The 11,963-nt window shown below is 37.2% G+C and overlaps 1 protein-coding gene across 1 annotated transcript; it reads right to left on the bottom strand.

Moving 5' to 3' along the window:
• Positions 1–7,733: 7,733 nt before the first annotated feature.
• LOC107763228 (ethylene-responsive transcription factor RAP2-2-like) lies at positions 7,734–11,412 on the bottom strand. Its single transcript, XM_016581700.2, has 2 exons — positions 10,933–11,412; positions 7,734–9,037 (listed from the first exon to the last, which is right to left on the bottom strand). The coding sequence occupies exons 1-2, from the start codon at positions 11,225–11,227 to the stop codon at positions 8,145–8,147; spliced, it is 1,188 nt and encodes a 395-aa protein (XP_016437186.2). The 5' UTR covers positions 11,228–11,412; the 3' UTR covers positions 7,734–8,144.
• Between the last annotated feature and the right edge of the window lie 551 nt (positions 11,413–11,963).

Below are 11,963 nucleotides of genomic sequence, written 5' to 3'. Positions count from 1 at the left end.
AAGCGTAGCTCAATGGTCAAGGAGGTGCAAAATCTTAGTTAGATTGTTGATTCAATTCCCACTATCCATACTAAGGTTTGCTTAGATAACGACTCTTTCACTCTCTACGATTGTGAACAGTGATAACTTTACCAAAGAAAGGAGCTCCCGCTCCATGGAACCTCCGACGACACCTCCTCCAGAGCACAATAACAAGCCACCTGATCCTCAAGCTGAGGCCTCCACCCACACGGAAGGACTTCTCCAAAAAACCAGCTACGCTACTGCAATTACGATCCCTATCAAACCTAATTCTGCGATTCGACAAGGAGATCCCTCAGTCCAAGCTCGGATCACCACCCATAATGGAATGCATATTGTGATATTCAAAGCCAAGGACTACTATGGAGTCATGGCAGAGGAATGTCATATGACAGTAGTAGGCAGATTCTTGAGGGTGAGATTACAAATTGATCGTATTAGATCCGCCTTCGCCGAACAAATTCCTCTTAAAGGTTCTGCTAAGATAAAATCTTACGATAATTGAAATATCTTTATAGATCTTATTAATGAAGAAGACTTTGACACCGTCCGTTTCAAAAGAGTAATTACAATTGAAGGAATGCAAATGTGGTTGTCTAAATGGTCTCCAGATTGGAAACCGAAAACAGATAGCCCCATTGTACTAGTATGGGTACTTCTGCCCGAGCTTCCATTCCATTATCACACTTGGCATTATGTTAAAAAAATTATAGGCCCTGTTGGAACTCCTCTGGCTTTAGATAATGCAACAAATGGAAGAACTCGCCCTGGTATAGCTAAAGTAAGAGTGGAGTTAGATCTTACTAAGCCAAGGATAAACAGTGTATGGGTTGGTCAGGAAGATGAGAATAGTCCATTGAAAGGCCATGTGTAAAAAATTAAATATGAAACTTTGCCCAAATATTGTAAGCATTGTCAACTCCTGGGCATGCTACTGAAGAATGTAGGGTGTTGGAGAGGAAGAGAAATGCTGAAATGAATAAGAATGATAAGGAAAAAAAGAATGATGCAAGTAAGGATATAAAAAAGGGGGAAGCAGTAAAGCAAAGAAGAAGGATGATAAAAATAAGAACAAGCAGGAAACACATGGGAAAAATGAGGTGAACACTAGAGTAACTGTGCAAGAGAATAATAATAAAGCTAATGATGGGAAGAATAGGAAGAAACAGAACACACAAGAGGAAAATGAGGAGCAGACAAAAGAGGTAGCTCAAAAGGCAAACAACGAGGCTACAGATATCACAACAGAGCAGCACGAACAAACTAATTTTGAAATAATAAAGGAGGATAAGAAAATTTTAAAGGAAATAGAAAAGAGAAAAAGAAGGAGGAGGAGAATAGAAATTCAAAAAACTATCAAGAAAAAGAAAGTTGAAAAAGCCAGTGTGCAACAACATTTAGTAGAGAGTGAACCTACTCTTAGAATTAATGCAGAGAACTGCCAAGAAAAAATGAAGGTGAAGGTAGTGGAAGGCATTGAAAAAGTTCCAGGAACTACTTATAATTTTAATCAGAAAAGGATGATAATAGTTACTTCAGGTGAGGATGATACCATGAGGACTATAGCAGAACCACAAAACTCTCCTATTCAAGTTCAGAATTCTTTTCAAAACTTAACACAGGAAAATAGCAACACCAACACGGAGGATCTATTTATGCTTCAAAAAGATACAGAGATTATTACACCAGTGCATTCTCAAAATGATCAAAACACTACTGACTTCTTGCTCTCTAGTGCACACCAGGATGTCCAGGAAGAACGAAGTGACTCTTCTGTTCCTTCTATTTCTCCAGGCTTTCCACACCATATTAAGGATCCAGGAGGCTAAAGTGCTAAGAAGAATAGTGGTCATATCTTGGAAAGGAAAAAAATATTACAACAGATGCAACTGATACTGATGGACAAGAGGTAGAAAATAACTTGATTGAAACCTCTTCCGCTGCAAAAAATGAATATGATGAGGTATCGAAGCAAATTAAAGTAATTGTGGAAAAAAGTGCCCTATCTCCTAGAGGTTTTCAAAACAAGCAGAAGAAAAGCCCCAAACAAACTGCACCCTCCGCACCTCTCACCAGAGGAAGAGGCAGAGGCAACAAAAAGCAATAACTTCTGAAGTTCCAATGATTAATAGAATCATATGGAATATAAGAGGGGTTAAATCCAAGGGATCATTTGATAGACTCATCAAACTCGTTAGAATACACAAAGTGTCTTTTGTAACATTACAAGAACCTTTTATCGATAGTTCTAACATACAATATTTTAAAAGAGAATTGGGATTTTCCAAATATAGCACTCAACTATAGTGGTAATATTTGGCGTTTTTGGGATTCTAACTTCAACTGTATAGTAGTAGATGATCATGTACAACAGATTACTCTACAAGTTCAATACATGATGACTTAGACTATTTTTTGGGTCACCGTTATGTATGCAAAGACAAAGGCAAGAAGGAGGAGAGAGTTGTGGAGTTCTATCTATCAACTCAATCAACAAATTCAAGGTCCATGGTCCACAATGGGAGATTTCAATGTAATTATGGAGGCCAGTGAGAAAAAAGGAGGCAGAAGACACAGATTAAGTAGTAGCTTAGATTTTATCAATCGTATGATAGATGCTGGTTATATAGGCAACCAATTCACTTGGACCAATGAAAGAAAAAAGAGATATGGGATTCTTAAAAGGCTGGACAGGGTACTTTACAATGATGAATGGTCAGAGACGTTTCCTATAGTCTCAATGAGGCACCTACCAAGAACAGTGACCATAGTACACTTTTGATGAAGTACGCTATAAGTGATACTCCTCCTATTAGTTATTTCAAATTTCTTAATTTCTGGACAGAACAAGAAGACTTCATGAAAATTATCAAAAATAATTGGGATGAACAAGCTCAAGGCTCAGCTATGTATATAATCCAGCAAAAACTTAAAGGACTAGCACATTTTCTTAGTGCCTGGTCTAGAAATACTATAGGCAATGTCTTTGATAAGATAAAGGAACTGGAGCACCAAGTAGAGACTCTGGAAGCTGAGTATGAACAAGATAATTATGATTGTAATAGAGCCAAGTTAAAATGTCTCTATGAAAAACAGATTAAATGGATGAAAATGGAGACATCTATGCTGAAACAAAAGGCAAGGATCAAGTGGAAAGATGAAGGAGACACAAACACAAAATTATTTCATAGTGTGATCAGGCAAAAAAGGAAAAAAGCCTATCTCCACATAATTAAAGATGCACAAGGTCAATGGGTACAAGGAAATGAACCAGTATCAGAGGCCGCAGTTCAATACTACACTCAATTATTCAACTAGCCTCAACAAATCACAGACTACAGCTTTCTCAAAAGAGTGGAACCTCTAGTCACTGAAGATGTCAATGATAAGCTGATTTCACATACTACTATGGAGGAGATCAAGGAGGTAATATATGGATTTTATCCTGATAGTGCAGCTGGTACAGACGGATTCAATGGATTATTTATCAGAAATGCTGGCCAATTATTGCTACTGATGTTTCTGTTATGGTAGAAGAATTCTTTAATAGGAGGAGGATGTCTAAATACATTACTCATACTTGTCTTATTTTGCTCCCAAAAGTTCAAGCTCCAACTTCCTTTGCTCAGCTTAGACCTATTAGTCTGAGCAACTTCACTAACAAAATAATTTCCAAAATCTTCTCCAACATACTTGCCACTCTTCTCCCTAAACTAATTTCTCCAAATCAATCTGGCTTTGTGAAAGGGAGGCTGATAACAGAGAACATCTTGCTGACACAAGAAATAGTTCAAGACATAAAGAAGAAGAACAAAGGTAAAAATATAGTGATTAAGCTCGATATGGCTAAGGCCTATGATAAAATATCTTGGTCATTTTTTATTGCTGTATTGAGAAAGATGGGATTCTCTGAGCACTACATTGATATGATATATAGACTTGTAGCAGATGTTTGGTATTTCGTAATGGTCAATGGTATTAGATATAGATTCTTCCATTTAACTAGAGGATTGAAACAAGGCGACCCTCTGTCACCTGGGCTCTTCATTTTGGCAGCAGAAGCTTTGACAAAAGCCTTGAACCATTTATGTGAAAATGAAGGATACAAAGGCTACTTTATGCAACAAAGGGGTCTTCAAGTAAACCATCTATATTATGCAGATGACATAGTGATCTTCAACTCATGGGACAAAGCCTCTATCAAGATGATCATGAAGAAGCTACACCAATATGAAGTATTGTCAGGTCAAGAGATCAGTAAAGAAAAGAGCTTCTTTCTTACAGCTACATACACCTTAGAGAACAGAAGAAAAATGATCAAAAGGATCGCTGGCTTTCAGCATCAGTGCTTCCCTTTTAAATACCTCGGGTGTCCTATCTATCCAGGCAGAAAGAAGATTAATTATTTCACAAATGTTGCCAAAGTAGTGATTAATAAAATTAGTGGTTGGGAAGGCAAGTTACTATCAATAGGAGGAAGGGCTACTCTCATAAAACATGTTTTACAGTCTCAAACAATCTATACTATGTCATCTATGTTTCCCCCAAAAATAGTTCTAAAACAATTGGAGAAATACTTTTGCAATTTTTTCTGTGGACAAACTGAAGACAAAAAGAAATATGACTGAAGCTCTTGGAGGAAATTATGTTATCCTACTGAGGAGGGAGGTGCAGATTTTAAAAGGCTAGAAGATATATGCAAAGCTTTTAGTGCTAAAAGATGGTGGCGGTTTAGAGGAGATGATAACTTATGGTCACTCTTTCTAAAAGCAAAATATTATCAAAGAAGCCACCATGTGACAAGGATAGTACAATAAGGACATTCTGCAACCTGGAGAGATCTTACTATGATAAGAAATAGTGTGGAATCAGAGATACTATGAAAGATAAATGAAGCCAAAATATCATTTTGGTTGGATAATTGGACTGGTCAGGGACCATTGGCAACTCGTATGAACTTTGAAGGCAGACCAAGAAATCTAATGGTTGAAGATTGTATTATGAATAATAACTGAGACATGAATTTCATTAACAGCATAGTGCCAAATTACTTGGCACAGGTCATATTTAAAACCCTCATCGGTGCTAGAAACATATGGGTGTCCATATGGGAGGTCGGAATATAATCTCTATGATGCATAACTGGAATGGCACAAAGTGTAGGAATTCCCAACAGAGGCTACTAGTTCAATCAGTCCCAATATTCATATTTTGGGAATTATGAAAAACAAGATGCTCTGCCAGATATGAAAAAAAAGAATATCTACATCTAGAATAATCAGCAAAGTTCTATTCCATACGAAAGTTCTAATGAAGAAGAGAGGAATTATCTTAGACTTCTCACGGGATTGGCAAAAGATCTGCAAGGAGATGGAGTCTATCACTGACAATCTTATGTGTAGAATTATAAATTGGAACAAACCTCCTGATTTTTGGTTGAAGATAAATACAGATGGTAGCAGCAATAGCACAAACAAGATATCAGGACTAGGAGGAGTAGTTAGGAACAGAAATGGAAAGCTAATTCAGGCATTTGCTAAAGCTCTAAGGTTCTGCACTAACAATTATGCTGAAGTTAAGGCAGCTTCCTTTGTTGTAAATTGGTGTATACTTATGAACAAGCAACATGTTATCCTAGAATTAGATTCACAATTAGTGGTATATATGTTACTAGGAAAGATCAGTGTTTCATGGAGTCTTGAATATGCAGTCCGATCAATGAAAAATGGTATAATAAAGCAGAATATCATGATTTAACATTGTTATAGGGAAGCTAACCAAGTAGCTGATGCGTTAGCTAAACATGGTGCAACCTTATAACAATTCAACTCTCCAGAAATCTATTACAGGAAAGAGGATATGCCAGCAGAGGCCAGAGGTCCATATACTTTGGGCAAAGCGGGAGTACCTTCTTTAAGAATCAGGAAAACTAAACTTAGTTTCATATTTCTTGCTTCTTAATGTAAATGATGTTACATTGTAACAGAGACAATAGTGCAGTCTTTTTTTTGTGAGCTTAAAAGTGTAAATAGATTGGAAATGCCCAATTCACAAGTGCAATTCGAGGAGGTAAGGTCTCATATCCCCCTCCTTCATATGTTCACTTTTTGGATATTAATATACGAGGTAGGGGTCAATGCCAAATCCCCCAGCACCTGCGTCAATATAGCCTGAGGTGAAACTGGCTTCAATAAAAAAATAAATTCCTACTAACTATAGTTTCTTTTAATTTTTTTATTTTTTTTCATTTTTGAACCCCTTGGCGGGAATCTTCCTCCGCCACTGGTCATAGCTACCTGGAACAAAACCAAGTAGCCAACCTGCTGGCACAAGGAGCAGAAGAAGCGCTTTGATAGGTTAAGAATCCTAGTAGGTCCTTTTGTGTTTGCTAATGCAACTTTATGAGCAGATATGTTAAATAAGAAACCTAATCACTGATTAACCTAAACTAATCCTTAATTAATGACTGAAAATAAATGAACTGACTCTAAACTAATAAACACATCAACTATAACCAATTCAAACTTATCAGAATCAGTTAACGAATCAAGCTAGAAACTTAGTTTAGATCAAATATCATCAGAATGAAACCAATGATTTCGGGCAACATATATTGAACTATTAAGTTCAGATTGATTCACACAGATACAATGAATAAGCTAACCAATTCTAACCTAAACAAGAACAAATGAAAAGAATACTTCATTTTGACAGTACTCTTTTCTTTTTAGAAGGGTAAATGCTAAGCTCCAAAAGTAAATACAACAAATGAATGGTTGTGCTTTTAGTGCCTTAATTATTGACAAGCTTCACTTCAATACTTGTAATATATGGTTAAACACATTTGACCTCAAGTAGTAGAATTGTCTATATGTGGCCCCTTTATTAAAAATTTGTATTTTTGGTACTTACTCATTGTTTAAAGTAAAAACAAATAGAAATTTGGGGTTTGTTAGTGGAGAGACCAAGAACACGTCATTTAATAAATTGAAGATTAAATATGTTTAGTAAAATATTACAAGAATCACAATATCCAATTTGCTAATATTTAAGGCGAACCAAGTCTAATTCAAACATTTCTCTGAAGTCAGAACCGACTTTTGTGATGCGCCAACATTTTTTTTTCTTTCACATTGTTGGCAAAGTGTGGAAATACAATAATCAGTACGTAACGTCCTGAGTTCATATGTAAAATGTTCTTTAAGTAGGTAGGACAAGGAATCTTTATGTTTGAGGCTATAATTGCAGTCATGAATGAGGTGTACATATTGGTATCCTCAAAACAGTGGCGTAGCCAGAATTTTTATTAAGGAGAGTCAAAACATAAAGAAATCAACTCATCAAGAAGTCAAAGGGTGTCATTATATAGTATATATACATATATTTTTTTTAAATACCTAGCTATACAGTATAATTTTCCGACGAAAAAGTGTCGGCTGACACCCCTTTGGTGTGTGGCTCCGCCACTGCCTGAAACAAGGGCTCTAGCTAGTACTTACGAACTAAACTACTATAAGAACTCTTTGAGGTAAAAGAAATGAATGGCGGATGAATGAATAGTAGAGGTCTCGGATTCAAGCATAGGAATGGAAACAATAACGATAATGAGTACTTCTATGAATATGAATGTACTATTAAAAAGAGAGGAAAAAAAGGTATTAACTGGAATTGATCTCTATCTCTATTCTTCTTCTAAGTAAAGAACTCAACATTCAACGAAGTACGCCAATCAGCCTTTTTGGGGATGGAAGCCACCCAACCAATAGATAATATAAGATCAATTTTAGGAAATGTGTACATAAAATACTACTAGTTTAACAGAGAGTCATGGGTTCACGACTTCACGTGCAACATATTGAAATCTTCATCTTGTTGTCTACAGTTTCTAATAACCTAATTACCTATCTATTGGTCTATAACCAACATCTATTCATCGCTTGAATACTTTGCCATCATCCTCCTACACAGACACCTAAAAGAAGAACGAAAAACAGATCAAACTGGTAAAGTTTTAAATAAATGCTTACAGCAAGTAACTTAGTCTTGCTTCGATAGGAGAGACGAGCGAACTTCACTCACGTGAAGCCTTATTTACAAAGAGTCCACATAGAAGCATTCTTAGCTTAATAGACACCTCTCATTAGAGAAGAAAGTTCATCAAAGAACCAAAGGTCCATTTCATTTTCACCATCCTGAGTTGCATCTGCTGCATTGAGGAAGGCATCAACTGATGCATCCAAGTTTCCCTCCGATTGTTGGGCTTGGAAGAAATTCATCTGGGATTCAAAAGTTGAAAGCTCTTCAGATAGCTTGGGGGCAGTGTTCCCATCGTTAGGCGCTGAAATGTTGGAACACGATATAAGTTTTTCCTCTGGGCAGGCACCTTCAACAAATTGAGCTTCATCACTTTCTACAGCAGCCGACAGAAAAGATGATATTTCTGGAGTCCTTGAACACGTTTCTCCCCAGCCAAAGTCAGAAAGCTCAAAAGAGTTACTTCCTTGGTCAGAATTGAAGTACACACCGGCAGCAGCTGATGGAGGGACATATGAGTTAGGCTCCATATCTCCAGGAGTAGGGCACAAATCTTCATAACCATAAAGATTTTTTGTTGGTTTCTCTTCGAAAAATCCCAAGTTACCATAACATCCATCATCCACGTTGTTCACAAAAGTGGTGTCATACAGAACTGGGTTAGAGCTCTCCTTAGGGAGTACCTTCCGAGGATTTACCTTACCAGCTTGCCTCGAGGCAGGCACTGGAGCTTCATCAGGAAAGTTTACCTTAGCTTTCTTGCCTCTGATCCGCCGAGCTTCAATATCATACGCTCTGGCAGCTTCTTCTGCAGTATTGAAAGTTCCAAGCCAGACTCGGACCCCTTTCTGTGGATCACGTATTTCGGCTGCCCACTTACCCCAAGGACGCTGTCTGATCCCCCTATACTGATTCTTCCTCTTTCTCTTGGAAGACTTCTCTACTTCCTTGTCTGAATCAACAGATTTCAACGATTTGGAGCCTTTCACATATAAAATGAAATAAGCACCTCAGTCATCCACAATATCAGCGTAATTTCTAAGAACCAATCCAGCAACACAATGACATAAAGATGACTAAGAAATTGAGCAACCTAGAGAAAGAACTCGCACAGAACATGTTCCCTGAAAATAGCTGATAGTAAATTACAAATAAACATGTTTTATCAAGCCAAGTAATCCGTAAATTTTGTCTTGGTATAGTAATAAATAAACACAAGTACAGAACATGTTCCACAATACCATCTGCACTACAACAACAACAAACCCAGCTTAATCCCATATGTGGGGTCTGGGGAGAGTAGTATGTACGCAGCCTTACTCCTACCCTAAAACAATACCATCTGCACTAAACTGCCAAAAGATCAAATCTTAGATAAAACACAATTGTTTTAGAATTTTTCTAGAGACATCATGTGGCAACCCCCATCAGATAGAGGATCATAATCTAGATGACCTGCTCTGTGAGAACCTATTTCAAAATCAAATTATGTATGAACACAGATTTCCAATCCGAATAAACAGATTACATGAATTTTGAGATAATCTTACCAAAAGAATTTGTTAGAAAGAGCAAACATATCAGCATAAGATTGATAACTGAAGCTAGCTAAAACTTAAATGCATACCGAGCCATCTTATTATGATCACACTAACGACACACCATGAAATTTTCATACACCGAACAAGAACTTGCAAAAGAACCATGATGAAATTCATGGTCATCTTCTATCCTGATAAATTTTTCAAGTTTTTTATTTTTGATAAATGCATAATTTTCAATGCTTTCTGGTTAATAATGGAAATAGCATCTTGGCTTCTCGTTCCACAGTGGTAGATAAAGTTATCTTATTTTCTTAGATGAATAACCATATACTAAACAGAATAACAATAATTTCAACAGAAGTAAAAATTGTACAACACATTTCGAGTTAAATTCAACAATTTTGCAAAAACAAATTGCAGTCCCAGCCCAAGGAGTAGCCATATAATAAATGGAATACCAATACTTTCAACAAAATAATATGTATTTTTTACAAGCTCATTTCAAGCTAGATTCAGCTTTTTAGATAGAAAGAAAAATCCTATTCTAATCCCAAAATAGCCATATAATCTGAAATAAATCGAGTGAAAAATACATGAATAATATTGACCCAATAAATAACGTCAACTTTTGACTGCTAATCACACCCTCTTCCCTCAAATCCATTCCTCGCAGAACCTCACAAGAAATGCCCGAAACTTCAAGGATACTTAATCCAACCGACCCAGAAAATAAAACAATTATTGCCCGTGGAAACAGCCTCTCGCGGAAATGCAAGTTAAGGATGCATACAATAAACCCTTGTGGTCCGGCCCTTCCGCGGACACCGCACATAGCGGGAGCTTAGTGCACCGGGCTGACCTTTTACTACACTTTAATCCCAACTAGTTTGGGTCAGCTATATTAATCATCAATATCTATTTCACTCCACTTGAGCTCATCTCATTCAGAAATGAACTTTTAATACTCCCTCCGTCCTAATTTATGTGATGGCACTTCTTTTTACTTTGTCCCAAAAAAATTAACACTTTTCTATATGTAAAACAGTTTAACTTTAAACTTGTAATTTTATCCTACACTCAAACAACAATCGGCGGTCCACATTGGTAGGCATGAACAACATCTAAACGACAGAACCCCAAAAGAGGTACCATTTCCAAGTCCAATGGATCACATTTGCAGTATCAATTACAGATACAATATCAGCCATCAGCCCATCACTGATCAGTGAGCCAACCCAATTAAGATAAAAACCAAAAGGGGAAACAGACAGCTTGTTTTAGACCACAACTTTTAAAACTATTTCTTTCTTATAAAATAGTGAGATAAAATTACCATCACAGGTTCCTCCAGATTGTTCAGAAGCAGAGAAAGCAGCAAAGGACTTGAGTCCGTCCACCTTGTAAGCGTCCTCATCGTCGTCAGTGCAATCCTTAAAGACCTGAAAGTCAGCCTCAAAGTCATCATAATCTAAATCAGCAACCTCAGATCTCAACGGCTTTGAGTATTGGTAATTAAAAGGATTCTTCTTTTGGTTCAGATCGGAGCAACCCCATAACAAGTCGGCGGTGAGTCGGCGGGATGATCGGGGTGGTGGTATGCAGTCGGAGATTATGGCACCACCGCACATTCTTTTTGCAAGTTATTATTTTCTTGGGAAAGTTTGTTTGTTGCGGATTTTCCGAGAAAGAATCTTACTATGAGTTCGAAATACAAGATTATGCGAAGGGATACGGTAACTCTTAAATAGCAGCACCGAGGCGCGGCGGAGAGTGGGAGCCTATTTTACTTTTATGCCCCTCCCGGACTCGGAGGCGCTTAATCCTTTTTATCTACACTTGATTCAAAAAACAATTGAATTAAAATATTTACTCCATAATTTTAGGAAATCAAGAAAATATTGATTTATTTTCAATTTCATGCTCACTACACCAAGAAGGTATAAAGTCATTAATTATTTTACTTGAGAAAAAAATACGGATAATTGTATGCTGGTGTAATCGAGCTCGCAGTGTATCTTAGCTTCCGACATGGTGAGCGAGGCTCGAGACATGGCAATAAAGGACTGAAGATCGACCACAAGTCTCACTGGGCTAGAACTCGGGGGCAGAACGCCTGTCTTCGAGAATATCGAAGCCATGGTCCCGGAATCGGTCGTAGCCTCGAACGACTTCGAAGAAACATTATCACTATAGTCAACAAAAGACCGAAGTATCCGTGATCGGCCGGATATTACGGCGGGGATCTCGGCACGTATCAATAAGGAACCGGCAATCAGTGAATCAAGAGATCTTTTACCTTTTATAGAATTGTACCTAAAGTAAGACTCCCCTACTATATAAAGGGGGTCTCATAATTCATAAAAG

The sequence above is a fragment of the Nicotiana tabacum genome, chromosome 15 (assembly GCF_000715075.1).
Source record: "Nicotiana tabacum cultivar K326 chromosome 15, ASM71507v2, whole genome shotgun sequence".
Lineage (NCBI taxonomy): Eukaryota > Viridiplantae > Streptophyta > Magnoliopsida > Solanales > Solanaceae > Nicotiana > Nicotiana tabacum.
This window is presented reverse-complemented; position numbering and strand designations above follow the sequence as displayed.